We start from the raw sequence: 15949 nt of genomic DNA, 5'->3' as shown, positions 1-15949 counted from the left end.
CTGACAGTGATGGAGAGCAGAAGCAGTTGATGAATGACGTTAAGTGCAGGAGGAGGTGGGAGATGTTTCTTAGCTAATCCCTTCCTCCTGAGCAAGGCTGGACCTGCTCTGGCATCTCCTCTCTGGGGGTTTGGGCCAGCCTGTTACCCAACCCTGTTGCTGCTCATCTCCATTGAGAAGCCAGGTGGTCTGAGGAGCAACCCCGTCCTCCGCGGGCACGTTGCCTCCAGTACCACCCACCCGTTCCCTCATCCTCTGAGGCTGAAAATATGGTTTTAATAATGTGTCCATAAATCATTCTGTCTGTAGCAGCTGACCTGAGCAATGGTGCTGGGAATAGGCCCAAACTTCCCAGGTGCAGGAAAGTCTATGCAGTCAACCCCAGCTCTGGTGCCATGAACAGTGGCCCCTGTCAGCCCATGTCTCGCAGCAAACGGTGGCCACAACATGACCCAAGGGCAGTGGTCACCACCGGGTGAAACCTACCCTCCAGGGAAGCAAGGGTGGGATTCAGGGCCCTAAACAGAGGTATCTGGTGCTACGTGAGATGCTCTGGGGTCTCAGGGCAAACCATGGGGCTGCCAGGGCCTGCAGGACACTTGAGCCTGTTGGAAGAGCAGCTGGAGGCCAGCTGGGGTCCTGCAGGGTGCCTAAATGGCACCAAGCACTTACCTTCAGGCACCCAAAATGCATCTGAGGTCTTGACGTGGGACCTGGGTGTTGGCCGTGGCATCAGGTATTAATACCACACAGGATCACCCTGCTGCAGTGCATCCCCCTGTGCGTCCTCGGCCACCAACAGACCAGTGCTCACAGGTGTCCGGGAGGGTGGCCGCTGTTATAATCCCTCTTCTGCAGCTGAGGAACTGGAGTACATGGAGATGAAGTAACCTGGCTACGTTCCTGAGGGTCTGGGCTCTCTGAAGTCTGCCGCAGAGCACTGCACCGACAACGTCTCGTCTCCGTTCGCAAGACCCCGGGACAATCCTGCTTCCTCAGCAGCAGCGGGAGCCATAGGGGAGATGCTGGTTAGCAGAGATGGCGTGTGCTACCTGCGGTGGCAGCAGAAATCACTTAAGGCTTCCTAAAAAGAAATGTCATGTCAAAACGACAGCATCAACATGCATTTTTTACAGCCCTCCCTAGGTTTTTGTCACGGACTCCTCCAACGGAGTCACGCTGGCCTCTGACAGATACAGGATACGTCTCATGACAGATTGGTTGTTTTAAAAGTATCCTGTTCTCCAGCTCTAATAATTTGGGAAGCTCATTTGCAGCCCTGAAAGCCGTTAGCCAGCAATCCTTCGAGCCTGCACGGAGTTTGCAGCCTGTCGGGCTCCCCTGTCCCCAGGCATCCATCACTCTCACACTTCACTCCTGCCCCGACACTGAAATAACAAGCGAGATCCTGCACTGCTGCAACGCACCCTCCGGAGCCAGCGGTACCTCCGGCTGGACATTAGGACAGCTCTCCAGCAAATAAACCGGTTGGGATGACTTTTTTCCCCCTGATCTCAGGATGGATGATTTCAGATTTTGAGCATGGGTTGGGTTCATGGCAAGGGCTGCTGTGAAGAGCAACACCCCATCACTGCTGCCCGGGCTTTACGTTCACCCTGTTCTTTCCATCCCCTCCTTGCACTCAGCAGCGATGAGATTTTCTAGCAAGAAAAGCAATAAAATAAAATAAAATAAAAAAAATCACATAAAAGACATACAACTGGGCCACAGTTTTGGAGCGCAGGGCCCGTTTGCTGCTCGTACAGACATTTGAAGGGAAGAAAACCTTACCAGATCGAAGGCTTTGACTCTTCCCAGCCTGTTCCTTTGTCTCTGGCGTCCAGAGGAGTGACGGGAAAAGCAGCTGGCCAGGCGCGGGCTCTTCGCAGTGGGACTTCGCCTGATATCAAGGCAACAAGAGGGGTTTTCACCTGATGCTGGAAACAATGCCATCCATAGAAGCCCACATTGTTACCTTGACATTTGGAAGCAATTACCTGCATGTTATGTAAAACTTTTATTAAACGACTGGAGAAATTCGGTAATGTGTTAATCATTGGTTGAATGACATCTGCTTAATACCAGAGATTTTTGAACTGCAGGAGAAGGGTTCAGCAGTTCAGAATGATTACCAAAACATATTGCTCCTTTTTTCGTTCTCCTACGTGTTAATTTTTCAGATTTATTATCTTAGGCTCCTGCGTCTAGTATTTTCACTACATGTCAACATCTGTTATATCTCTGCATTTCGCAGCTCTTTAGTCTTTGCCCCATGAAGCCTTAGGCACTCGGACGAGAGACGCAGCCAGCTCTAACCCAGGGCTTATGCAATTTTCCAAACTAATCCAAAGGACAATTACCAGGGAAATTTGGCTTGCGGAGGCATTTCTGGCATCAAAAAAGGGATCGGTAGATGGACTCAAACCCAGAGAAACCAGGCAGGTTTAGAGACAAACTTGGCTGTCAGGACAAGACTTGGAAAGTCTGGGGCGCTGTGAGTCTGCTGCTCTTTGAGAAACATGTGGTGGGTGGAAATGCGTCATGGAAAGATGCTCGGTTCGTTCCCATTCCTTTTATTCACTCATGCAGACCTGGAGTCGCTCTGTTCCTATGGCAAGTCCTAAAATCCTCCTGGGACCGCTCATCCGTTGGAAAAGCAGAGCAAGGAAAGAAGGGATGTCCTGCACAAGCCATTGTGGCCAAGGGTCTCCAGGAGCCTTTGATGCAGAGTTGTCCATGGAGATCTGGGACCTGGCTGGGACCTTGGGCTCCAGGCTGGTCACCACTGCCGGCACCTGGGCAGAGGTTGGGGACTGAGCACTGCCCATAATAAACCCACAGTCCTGTTAGGGCTAGGATTCATCCGGCTTTCTCTTTTTTTTGGGGAAGGGGGAAGGGTGAGACTTACAAACACAGGGATGGCATTTCTCCGCTGGTGAAGTCTTTGCCCTCACCCCACCATCCCCTCGCCCCTGGGACTGCTTTTGCTGGCAGACACATGAGAAAGTCCCTGTTGAAGCAGAGGTCTGCAGTGATGGTGCAGGCAGGAGCCCTGATGCCTTGCAAAGGCAGCTCTTACCCCATGGGAAACCAGCTGCCATCTCCTCCATGGGCCACCTCTGCCCAGGGCAAGCTGGGGTCCCGATAGCTCCTAACCGGCATCATCCCAGGGCTGGAGGGAAGAACCATAGAGTCATGGAATGTGTTGGGTTGGAAGGGACCTTCAAAGGCCACCTAGTCCAACCCCCCTGCAGTCAGCAGGGACATCTTCAACTAGACCAGGTTGCTCAGAGCCTCATCCAGCCCGGCCTTGAGTGTCTCCAGGGATGGGGCCTCCACCACCTCTCTGGGCAACCTGGGCCAGTGTCTCGCCACCCTCATTGCAAAGAACTTCTTCCCAATGTCTGATCTAGACCCAGCCTGCTGTAGTCAGAAACATCCTCAGAGTGCCAGGATTCCTCCTGGCTGCGCGGGCAGACATTCCCAGTGATGGAGCCTCCTGTACTGGTACTCCCTTTCCTGGGAAAAAGCCGGTGGTCTCGAGGGGCAGCGCATCAATGGCCCCACATCCCAGGGACTGCCGGATGGGTGCAGAAACAGGCAGCTGCCCGACGGCCAGCAAAAGCCTCTCCTAAAGCCATTATGAGAAATACAGAGCATCACGCCAGGCTTGTATTGGGCTTAAATTGTGCACTGTCCCCACACGGCGGATTTCATCCTGGATATATTAAATAAGTGGACAGGTTAACCCGGAGCGGCTCAGCGCGGGACAGCCGAGCGCGGGCGGGAGCTGCGGGACGGCGTCGGGAGCGGTGGGAAGCAAAGCGCAGCCGCCCCTCTCAGGACCTCGGTCGACGGAGCTGTGATAGAAGAAGTTCACCCTAACACGACTTAATAGAAAATCTTTTTGCAGGTAATTTCCATGCACTGCTCTGGATCGTGTTCCAGAAGAAACTCACGCTATATATGAGCCGAACGCTTTCTACTCCCAACCGTCAAGCCACGTTTCTAATTTATGCTTTTTTTATTATTTTGTTCCCTCACCTGTGATCTGCCCCCCGACCCCCCCGACCCCCCCCCCCAATAAAAACGACAGCTTCCATTTATCATTTTTTTTCGGAGGGTTGCTATAAATTCAGCTGTGCCCCGTCTCTCCTGCTTAACGTAATGCAAACTTTCCGTCCGCCTCCCTTTGTAGGTTGTGTTATTTCTGTAACCTTACACATCTCCTTTCCGCATCCCCTTTTGGTGGTGGTGGTGGTGGGGAAATAAAAAATAAAACAACCCCCAAATCTTTAAAGCCTATCTCCAAAACCGCAGAATGGCTGGCATTACATGCAAATAAAACTTGCAGTTTTTAATGAAGGAACTTCCTGCTTTTATTTTTTTTCCTTTTTTTTTTTTTTTTTTTTTTTAAATAAAATGCTTTCAGTAATTAGCACCAGCTTGGAAAGGCAGGCAGTGACACTCGCTGCCCTCTGAGCCTGTGGGACCAGGGGTCACTTCAGGAGGGCGCCTGCCCGTTTTCCTCCCGAGTGGTTTTGGGGATTTAACTTGCAGAGGGTTTGCTTCTGATTTTGGGAAGCACACGGAGAAACGAGCATCCGATGCTCTGCTTCCCATCGCTGCGGTGCCACGAGCCTGAAAACGCTTATTCCTTCTAAACTCCCGCCCGGAGTAATTAAAAGAAATCATAAAAATGTGGGAATGGCTGTATTTCCCCCAGGCTTGCGGTCCGGTATCCATCCTCTGCCGGTGGCCAGCGCGCTTCAGAGGGAAGCGGAGACGACCCCCTGCCTGGGGCCATTCTGGGATGAGCTTCTCCACGGGAGCTTCTGCCTCCCCTCGGGCAGAGCCTGGCCGGGGTTTGTGCTGAGAGTTGGCCGGGAACTGTTCCCGCTCTCCGAAAACTGCTGAGGGAAACAAAAGATATTCCTGCTTGTTGAGATTAGTTGCGTTTTGTCAAAAAAATCCTCCTTTTTCACCATCTCGGAGCACAACTTTTCAAAATTTTTTCCATGAACAGCTTAAAAATGTCAAATCTAGAGCGGTTGGTACCCGGCATGGGAGTTTCCAGGTCTGATTTTGGGAAGGAAAACAAGGAATTTTTGCAGAAGTTCATGGCAAGCTTCTTCCAAGCCTGAGCACGAGGAGGGAAGAAGATTAATGCTGGCATGAAAATGTAACCAACGGACAAGAATTTTTGGGAGACTCTAGTTCAGTCTTTCTTTTTAAATCCAGTACTTAAAGATGCTGCTCTTTACTTAAACACGATTTTAAAGTGCTCAGCTCTGGCAGTACTTCTCCTACTGCACAAATGCGTGACCTTGTATGACACCGATCTGCCAAAAAAGAAGGAAAAAAAAGGTGTTGCTGATATTTATTTATTTTATGCTCCGATTCCTCATTCATCATCAGGTAAATTTGCTCTTGGCAGCACCAGCAACTTCCTCAAACGCAGCCAAGGTGACCACTAAAATTAGCATCAAATCCCAATAACACTTTATATCATGTACACGTTATTTTTCACTGGACATAAATTGTGAGGTGTTTCGCTTTTGTTTTGAATCCCTGGGGGAGGCTGGTCGTTGCTCTGGGCATTGGTCCATGCCGGGGACAGAACCGGCCGATGCAACAGACTCCAAATGTGGAAGTTAAATTTTTTGTTTCACTGGAGAAATTTTCTCAGTCCTTGCCAAGATGAATTACTAAAACGTCTGAAGAAACAGCACTGACCGAGACCTCAGACAGTAAAACACAATTTTCATCCTCTCTCATAAATTTTTTGCTTAATGAAAAGTCCTCGAGGAGCACATTTCTCTGTCGGAGCCAAGGAAAATAAACGTGTGCGTGGTTAAACAGCGCCGATAGCCGTGAATGCTAACGACCCTGCCCGTGTCCCGGCGTTGTTAAACATCTGCATCTACATCCCTGCTGGAGACCTCCCCGCCTCCATCATCCCCAGGTAGGAGAGCAGAGGGATGCTCTGGCAAAGGGACGTGCTTGTGCCATGCCGGGAGCGTTCGGTCCCCACTCCCAGACTGCTTTAATAGAGGGCAAGGAGTAAGACACAGACTTACCCTCAGCAGAACATAATGTTCCTTGGCTGAGGTCGTTGTGAAAGCCCCGCAGCGAGCAGGACGGCGCAGAGCCGGGTGGCTGTGGGCGCCTGGCAGTCCTGGACAGACGGACACGTCCCTTCTCATCCCCAGGCAAGATTTTGAGCGAGAGAAGCGAAGCACGGCAAGTGCTCATGGGAGATGTAATTAATTAAATTCTCGTAAAGGCGTACCAACATCCAGGGATGCTCACAGTTTACTGGGCCAGTGTCCTCATCTCCAGAGTCTGGAGAGACTGAGGGTGAGGACAGGCAATGGGGCACCCTGGTAGTGCCCAAGCCCGAAGAAGGGGATCATGACTTACTCCACGACTGTGCAGGGTCCGACATGCCGCATACCTTGTCCGCTTCGTCCTCCTTGTCCTCTGAGGAAGCCGCAAGCGCAAGAGTGGGGAAAAACACCCATCAGCAATGGGAAGATGGAAATTCCCCAGAAGGGCAGCCAGCAGGGATAATGCCAGAGACTGATGGTCCCCAACATCTCCAGGCATCACCCAGAATGATGGGTTAAGATCATAGAATCGTTCAGGTTGGAAAAGACCTTTAAAATTAGGTCCAACCATTAACCTAACAATGCCAAGTCCACCACTAAGCCATGTCCCTGAGCACCACATCTCCAGGTCTTTGAAATATCTCCAGGGATGGTGACTCAACCACTTCTCTGGGCAGCCTTTTCCAATGCTTGACAACCCTTTCAATGAAGATTTTTCCCCTTAAAAAGCCAATCTAAACCTCCTCTGGTGCAACTTGAGGCTGTTTCCTCTTGTCCTAACACTTGTTACTTGGGAGAGGAGATCCTTGTAGAGAGCGAGAAGGTCTCCCCTCAGCCTCCTTTTCTCCAGGCTGAACACCCCCAGCTCCCTCAGCCGCTCCTCACAAGACTTGTTCTCTAGACCCCTCACCAGCTTCTGTGCTCTTCTAAAGGAAGGTCTGCTGCTCTTCTAAAGGAAGATCATTGAGTCCAGTCCAACCATAAACCTAAAAAATTTTAAGAGGCACCTCAACGGGTGCCTTTAGCTGGGCAGAAACACCGGTGCCGGCTGCAGCGGCGTCAGGATCACACCCAGCAGCGGGAGGGCGAAATAGAAAATGAAGCGTGATGCTGAGAATCCTTATTTTTTCCAAAAAAATGAACCCCCAGACAGCGGGTGAGGGTGCTGCCAGCCAGGGTGGGCAGGGGTCTGCCACGCACATGGTTCTGCCCATTAAGCTGCAGATTTCATGGGGCTAAAGGGGGCTGGGGGTGGGGGGGGGCGCGCTAGAGGGCACTGTCGCCTGCAGAACACAACAGGGGGGACGCGGAGGATTTTTCAAGGTGCTGTGACATCCCACCTCTGCATCGCCACCGTTGCTGGAGCGAGAACTGGGCCGCTGTTTTAAGAAAAAATTAGTATATATTCCATCTGCTCAGGCTGCTGTGTGAGAACTGCTGGGTGCAATATTCAAACCTTTGCTCTCTGAATATTGCAATAGTGGTTTTTTTTCTTTTTTAATGTTTCAACCTAGAGATACCCGGCCTTGCACCGGGTCCGAATGTAGCCAGGGAATATCCTGGGCTGGAGACGGTCAGACCTTCGGAGGGTGCAGCAGGGCCGCATGTCTCCCTCTGGATTCCTCCTTTACGGGTGGGATTTCGTTTGGGATTTTGCACCAGAGCGACAAGCGGCAGCCCTAGGAGGGGAGGAAGGGGCTGCTTGTGGAAAAGCAGGGGAGCGTGTGCTCACAGGCAAAAAAACCACTTGTTAAAGAAACTAAATGAGCAAAAAAAGCAAGCCCTGCCCCTGCAATGCCTCCTTCCCCGGGGCAGCGTGCGGAGGCTGTTTCAGCGAGCGCCGTGGTGCGGCAGGAGCAGCCGGGACCGGACGGGAGCAGCTCCGATTTCCAGGGATGAAGCTGCAGGAGGATGCGGAGACGGAACACAAATTCCCCGGCTGGAGTTTGGCCAGGACCCCAGGGCTCGCACGCCCGGCTCCGGCTGCAAGTGCCACAAGACTCGTAACCACGAGGCGGTCAGGATTTGGGTTTTACATCATACCTATTTGTAGAGGAAAAGATTAAAGGCCTTGCGGACTCTTACGAAATCCCCGGTAGCGGCAGCTCTGGTGACTGGAGTCAAATCAATTCCAGACTGAGACCTTCCATTAGTGGAGACCATTTAGGGAAAAAAAGGGGAGACTATTTCATTTGCCTCCCTGAAACGGTGATTTCTGAGTTCCCAGCACCGTTGGTGAGGGATCAGAGGGGTCCGTGGGCTCAGACACATTTCTGAGCGACCTCGCTGGTGTCTGTCACACCTATCCCCAATAGCTGCCATAAAGGCCAAAGGGACAGAAAAACATCCTGATTTGCGTCACGTAGACGTCCTGTCTCACCTGAGCTGCCCCTCCAGAGTGTGGAGCCACCGGGAATAGCTGTAGCTCAGGCTGGTCCAAATCCAAGGTCTCCCCGGAGAGCTCCTGGTGCGGGTGAGGACCTGCTCCCACGTGGACCCAGTGGTGGAGCATCCGTTGGGAGACCACTGCTGTCCGGAGCTTGCACATCCCCACAGCTGAAGCGAAAGTCAAACTTCCCAGCATTTGTCCTGATTAAATGACCTGGCAGGAAATAAACTTCCCAACCACCTCGAGATGCCTTCAGAAAATGCTTTTTTCAAGGGGAGTGATTTCAGCAGGAAGGGCTAAGGAGCACAGACAGAAGAAGGTACGAGGTCTCCTTGGAAGCCATGTGCTCCTGTTGCTGGATTGAGACCCAGTGAAATCAAGAGAAACAGCTTTTTGGGGAGGGGACCACCAAAGGCATTAACTCCTCATGCCCCTGGCAGCCTGGTGCACCTCTCCATCCCCAGCGAGCAGATACCATCTCCTAGAGATTTATTTCCAGTCTTCTTTTCAAGACATGATGTCAGGATTGTAATAACCTGACTAAGGCAAACCCTGGATGGAATTACTATTGTGTTTATCAGTTTCCTTTTTCTTTTCTTTTCTTGTCTCGATTAATCATGGAACAGCGCGATGGAAAAGTCCTGTTAGACCAACCTGCCTCCCAGCCAAGGCAGGACTGATCCCTACGTCCACCGTCTTCTGTTTCATCCAGTCTATTTTTAAAAAATCCCTAGCGACAAGACTTCTTGAATCACAGGAGCGAGAAATGGAAAAGACCTATTAGATCATGCAGTCTGTCTCCTGGCCAGTGCAGGCTGTTCCCTGCAGCCCGGTTTTTAGCGTTTTAGCTTCCACCTTTCTTTCCCTGGGGAGATTATCCTGCTGGCTAACAGATCTCGCACTCAGGTTTGCTTGATGTCATGCTGGAAAGCAAAAATGTCCGGCACTGGCCTCAGCTGACTGAAAGCACTTGTAAGTCTGGTCTGTGGGATGGGAACAGGGTCAGCCCCCTGTGATGCTCCCCCGGGCAGGGGCACGTGGGACCACGCTGTCCGGGCACTGCCCGTCTCAGCTGCTGGGAAGGGACCTTTTGCTCCAAACCCCTCGCGTTTCCCTATACTGGTGCTGTGCCACCTCTGAGACTTCTGCACAAGATGGACAGACCAACCTCGGACAGGCTAACGAGCTCTGCAGCATCGCAGTTAATTGGTTTTTCGGCGGCAAGGGCGCACACATCTGCAAATATTCACCCCCGCCCGCCCGCAGCGCACGCGTGCTCCGGCCTCCTGCCCGCCCGCCCGGCGCACAACCCTGGGGCAAAAACCCCCAACCTCCTCCGCTTCCCCCAGCATGACCCCTCGGCACCGGGCAGGGGGCTTGGGTCGGTGCCGGGGGCTCCCACGGGTGCTGGGTGCCCGTGACCTGCCGGGGAGCAGCACAGCCGACGTGCCCAAGCCACGAGATGCCCTCGATGCCTTGCGGCGCGTGGTTTTCGGCTCCATCCCAGCCTTATCTGCCTCGAGTAATCAAAAATAATTGGTTGCTCCCCAGTGGACTGATCTAATAGCACTACGAATAAAGTTATTTTGAACAGTTGTTCATGAGTTCATCTCCTGGAAAGCCTCAGCCCCAGCTGTTGCTGTGCTTTTGATTTAAAAAAAAAAAAATAAAAAAAAATTAAACTCAAACTGGGGATTATCAGGGCTAAGCACGTCTCAGCCCTCCCTCCTCCCCGTGTCAGGTGCCCGGCCGGGCTATAAACCGCTCTTTGTGTGCGGCTCCCTCGTCCCTTTCTCTCTGGACTGGCACCAGCGCCGCTGTGATTTGGCATCCCTCCGGGGCGCGCGGAGCGCGGGATGCTGGCAGCGCCAGCGCGGCTCGCGGGTGCCCGGGGCCCGGCTGGCAGGCAGCGGCGGCAGCAGGTTCAGCATGCAAATGGTCGCCCAGGCCTCCAGCCAAGTCCATTTGTTAATGGTCAAGCTATGGGGAGCCATTTGGGGAGAAGCAAATTGAATTAGGCACGAGCCGGGGGAAAGGGAGGGTGGGAGTGGGGATGGGGAGGAACCCTGGGGGTCTCTGATCCTCTGATTGCCCTCCAGTCTGGCAAAGTGCGGATGTTGGGGATGGTGAGGAGGGTGTTTGGGGACAGCATGACAACAGAGGACCCGCAGCAAACACGAGCACACGTTTGGACCCATGCAAGCCCGGGGTGGTGGTGGCGGTGTCCTCTCCGGGACAGCTGAGCCCCCGACGCTGCATCCATCCACCCACCCGCAGGCAGTGTGCGGAGGAGCCGGGCAGCGGGATTTTCCCTGCAGCCACTGACCCACAGCCCATCCCTCCCACGCCATAACCACCGCTCGTGCTCTGGGGACGGGCTCTCAGCCTGTTTCCGTTGACCATGGAGCAGGGACATGCAGGCTCCCCGCGCAGGTCGTCCCACATGGGGTGCCCGGGGACCCTCGTGTGACATATTCCCAGGGTCTGGGGGCGAGCACGGAACCCAGCTCCTCCTCCCACCCAGCTCCACCATATGGTTCGCTGCTCCGTGGCCGCCTGCCACCGCAGACGGTGAATCAGCTTTGTCGCTCCAGCAGCACAACCTTTGCAGGCTTGAGGCTTTGTTTTTAAAGCATCTCTGCCCTAATCCCTGGGAGAAGGCAGGAGAGCGCAGGACGGAAACGTCCCCTCTCCCCTGCGCAGCGGTGGCCGCGGGGCCCCGCCACCGGCACGAGCCCGTAGCCAGGCGTGCGGCGAGAGCCAGGGCTCGGGCTCCCAAAAGTCAGCGCCGGAGTGGCTCATCTCACTCGTCTGCCTGCCAGAGCAGAGACAAGTTCAGCTCCCACCTCCTGCTCCGGGCTTTGGCCAGGACAACCCGTGCTCTGGCAGCAGCGGGTTTAGGACGGGTGGGAGACGGTGCCTTGACCCCCCCGCTCCACCATCCCTCTGCCCAGGACAGCTGGCAGGGCTGGGGGACAGCGGTGCTGCAGCCTCCCCGCCTCCATCAACATCTGGGTGCACTCAGAATGGTCCCAGCCCCTCGCTCCAGCACAAAATCCAGCTGGACACACGTCCCGGCAGCTGGACGGACACGGACGCAGCGGGGACGCGCAGGCTGGGAGAGGCGGGGGGTCGCCTCCTTCCCACGTCAGCGGGGGCTTTGCTCGGCTCGAGCCGACTGCGGAACCCCACGCCGAGACCCCTCTGGAAGGGATGGATTAGCAGCTTGGACATTTGGAGAAATTCTTGCTGAGGCAGAACAATTAGAGAGGAGCTATGGACCGGACATTCGGAGACATTCTTGCTGAGATGGGATAATTAGAGAGAGGATACGGACAATAAAGAAGCGTTTCACACTTAACTTTCCTTGTCCAATCAATTAGGTAATAACAGAGTTATTCCATACATCCGCCTAAGGAGGTCCCTCCTCCTTCTGAATAAAGATAATTTTAAAAGCAGACCGATGAACTCACACCAATAACTGTCACAAGGTTGGGAAAACTTGGGAGCAATGAGGGAAAAAGGGAGAATCGGATCAACAGGCAGAAAGAACGCTTGATAGTAACAAACCCTGAATACATTTGAGGCTGAACGTGCATATTGTCTTAAAGCTAAACTATACAGCTGCATGTGAGGAGATGTGCAGTCAGACTAATAGTCATCACTATTCCTATGGAATTAAGATATTAATTCACAGTGTCTGAATCTCCTTCACTAATTCTCTTCCCTGCTTCGGAAAGAAAGACACTGTGCCCAAAGCAGGGCAGGTTTCTAGAAGCAAATTTCACACAGCATCCCCACTCTCTTGGCTTTCTCGCCATGGCTCTTCTTTTCCTATTCAGCATCAGCATCTAAACATCTGGGTCGTGGTGGAGCTTAGAGCTGGAAGCGACACAATATAGTGAGAAAGGATGTTTTTGTGCTATTTCCAACCTTCCCAGAACAGAGAACTTCAGAAACCCTTTTACAAAGGCCGCTTTCTTCCTCTGTGCTACTTTGAAAAGATGGGTGAAATCCTCAGTTATCCGCCTATACCAGGGTTGTACAAGACAGAGACGATCAAAAAGGAGGGGGGAGGGGACGACGAAAACCACGGCCAAGTGTTTTTTTGTTTGTTTGTTTTAGCTTCTTTTGGTTAAAACTGCCGTTTTGGAGCAACTCCAGCCCCCTCTGTACTTGGGGAGGATGGAGGATCCGAAGGATTTACTAAGATCCCCACTAACATTTTTCTCCTGTTTTTTCCCCCTACTAAATTTTCAGTTTCTCGCCGCGATGTTAAATTTGAACAAATTTTCGGGGCTTTTAAAGAAGCTTCACTCCTCAGCCCACCCCAGGCTCAGCTGGCCAGCAATGCTGGTTGGAAAAACCAGTCTCTCCGAGCATCCCTCCCCACCAGCCAGAAGCCCTGGGCGGGCTCGGCGGGCACCGAGGCTGGGTCAGGAACAAGGAATTGTCCCGATTTTCCTCCTCCATTCAGAAAAGCTTGTGAAGGAGCATTAAGGACCATGACTAGGGTCTCCTCGAACTCTGCACCACAAGGCAAGGGTGATGCTCAGCTCGATCCCCCTTCTCCCACCCATTTGGGTGCTCCCGAGGGTGTTGCACCTGCGGGACGGACCCAAGACTGACACCAAAAATGATGTGGCTCCTGCTGCCCTCCTCTCGTCCCCTCCTGGGATGAGAGGTTATTCTGGCTCCGTATGAGCTCAGTTTTGAGCCTGTTCAGGAGGGGGCTGCCAGATGGAGCAGGGCTGCCAAGCCCGATGCAATGCGGTTCTTTCAGGAGGTGGAGTCTGTCTGCGGAGCGCTGGCCTGCGAGATGCATTGGCCGGCACTCAACTATGTCCCTGTGATCTTGACCGAAGGAAACCCGACGTTTTACCCCCTTCCCCACATCCCCACAGCTAATCCCCAGCTGCCCGGGGGCAGACCTCCGTTTTCCAGCCAGCCTCCAATTTAGGAACTGGATCCTCTTTGCCGTCCCCCCCAGCCCGCCAGCAAACACTTGTGCAAAGCAGCTTGTCCCCACAGGGACAGCCCCTGGCCTGTTCTCTTCCCCCATTTTTCCTCCCGCGTTGCACACAGGAGCCAGTGCAGAGCTGATCAGCAAAGTCCTGCTGTGCCTTCCCCCTCCCAGCGCTCACCTGTCCCCTGGGGCTCCGGCTCACTCCCCCAGTCCTCGGCACGTGGTGGGGGCTGAGCTCTGTCTGCTCCCCCAGTGTGGGGGGGCTTCCAGCTGCACCCTCCTCTGCTCCTTCTCCCACCTCGCTCTCTCTTTCGGGGTATAATCCCCTGTCAAGCACGCTTGGAAACACCAAGTTGTATGGCCATGCAGAGCTGCATCCCACAGCTACTTAAACCATCACCCAAACAGCACGAGCAGCCCTAAGGAGATATGGACAACATGGAGAAAGCCACCCTGGACGAGCTTCTTGCTCTTCAGAGCATCCTCCCAGTGGTACCCACACGTGTAGAGCCAGCCAAGCATCCCCATCACTCCCCAGCTCCTGCCGTAGCCGTGGGACGGTCCCCGAGCGTGCGGGACCCCTGGCATATCCCCGGAGCAGCAGAGCACAGCGGCTCGGTGAACCCGAGCGGGGTGGTTTTGACCCCACTGAGCAGAAGACAGCGCTGCACACACCTTCCAGCCCGGGGCAGAGCATCCGTGTGGTCTCTGCCCACAGCGACACCAGGTACCAAACCGGGCAGGGATGCGGAGAAGGGGAGCGAGCCCCAGCCCGGCCCCGTGGCTGCCTCAGCACACAGAGCTGCCAGTTCCCAGGTACTGGAAAATCAGGTGATGTCACTTTTGTAGCACATCCCTTTTTGCAGGCGGCCCGAGAGTCAGAAGAACATATTTTATCATATACATAATCTCGAAGTATAAAAAAAAAAAAAAAAACACAACCAAAAAACCAACCCTCGTCTTCTAGATTCCCAGACAGTACACTCAGCATCCTCATGCTACTGATGTAATCCTGGAGGAAGGTCCCCTGGGCCCAGCCTCGCCAGGCTGAAGCTGTACCGAGCCCTCGGCAGCAGGCCCTCGCCTGCGCACGGAGGAGGGCCAGTGTCCCCGCAGCCCCTCGGTCCTGCACCGCTGAGATACCCCGGGCACGTTTTATGGACCCCTTTATACACTTGTTGAGCGCCTAAGTTCACTCTGCACCCACGGGGAACGATAATAACTCAGTAAAGCTCTCTGCTGATACTGTTCTTGCTGTCCTTTGTGTTCAGCTGCAGTAAAAATTCGCCAGGAATAAAACTGACATCAGAATGAATGTGAACAGAACCGACACAGCAGATTCCTTAGGTAACTCTGCATAAGCAGGTACCCACCTTCAGCGCCAAAGACTTTACCGTTAACTAAAAGCAACTGCAAGGCAAACCCCGCGCTGAGGTACAACAAGTGAAACGCAAGATAAGTCGGTGGCGCGACGCCAGGGTGCGTATTTGACCCAAATTGCTTAAACTACAGCTGGTTGAGTGATTCACTGCATCCAGCTCCATCAATGGGCCTGGCTGGGCTCTCTGTTTGTGACTTGTCTCCGGAGAGACGGAGGGTTTCTTTGTTTTGTTTGTATGAACGCCTTGGTTATTCAGGGAACCGTGACACACGCTGTGGGAACATTGGCTGGCTGCTCCTGGAGAAGATGCACATGGTGGATCCATATTTGGACCTGGCTGCTCGGCTCCCCTGGGACCATTCCTGGTCTCGCTTGACCTCAGGAGCATCACTCATGTCTTCGTGTGACCCACAACTCTGTCCTGCTCCCCAGCTCACCTGGCACAAGGAGGGCTATGGCCAAGAGAGGTCTATGTGATGCATGGGGTGTGTAGATGGAGGAGAATGGAAGGACTTGCTGGATCCCAAGCATCCCTCTGGCCCAGGGGGTCTTGTCTTTGATGGACAGATACCACTGGAGGGAAAGACATTGTCAGAGATGCCCCAAGCTGGAGAAGATCTCTGCGTGTTTAACAGCCCTTGGTGCTTGCTCTTCCTCGCACTGCTGTGGCCACCTTGAAGGAGGTGGGTAGCAGAGAGTGCGCCACCTGGTCTACCCATGGGCAGGCGGACTGGGGGTCACAGAAGGGCCTCTGCCCCTGAAACATGCACCCTGAGGCAGGTTAGCCCCATATGGACTCAGGCAAAGGAGAAATGCTGGGAATCTCCCCCCATTCCCCGTCCCCCCACTGCACGGTGCCTCCTGCCACCCTGCCTGGTCGTGCCATCTTTAAGCCACTTGAGCTGGAGAGGGGAAGATCAAAGAAACAGAGCCAGGCCCTCGGCTGTGACGTTCTCCCTGTGCTAAAGAGAAACACGTCCCAAATACTTGAAATATAAAAATCTCAACCTGGGATCAATTTTTTTTCTTTTTGAGCCAATTTGTGGGAAGAAAAATCTGCCTGACTGTAGGAGCGGGCGGAGGAAGGAGATGAAAACAATTAG

The 15949-nt window shown here is 53.5% G+C and overlaps 1 protein-coding gene across 6 annotated transcripts in view; it reads right to left on the bottom strand.

Annotated features, from left to right (window-relative positions):
* The window catches only part of LOC141747949 (uncharacterized), a 44536-nt gene that overhangs the window by 11466 nt on the left and 17121 nt on the right, over positions 1-15949 (bottom strand). For 2 of the 6 annotated variants that reach the window (XM_074599086.1, XM_074599087.1), the window contains exons 3-4: positions 1792-1900; positions 673-1084 (exon numbers count right to left, since the gene is read on the bottom strand). In XM_074599086.1, coding sequence (XP_074455187.1) covers positions 1049-1084; positions 1792-1900 — 145 coding nt within the window. In that variant the 3' untranslated portion in view covers positions 673-1048. Of the gene's footprint in view, positions 1-672; positions 1085-1427; positions 2227-15949 lie in introns of those variants that run through there. The other 4 variants (XM_074599084.1, XM_074599081.1, XM_074599085.1 and 1 more) reach the window with 4 other exon arrangements.

This window comes from Larus michahellis, chromosome 8 (assembly GCF_964199755.1).
Source record: "Larus michahellis chromosome 8, bLarMic1.1, whole genome shotgun sequence".
Lineage (NCBI taxonomy): Eukaryota > Metazoa > Chordata > Aves > Charadriiformes > Laridae > Larus > Larus michahellis.
This window is presented reverse-complemented; position numbering and strand designations above follow the sequence as displayed.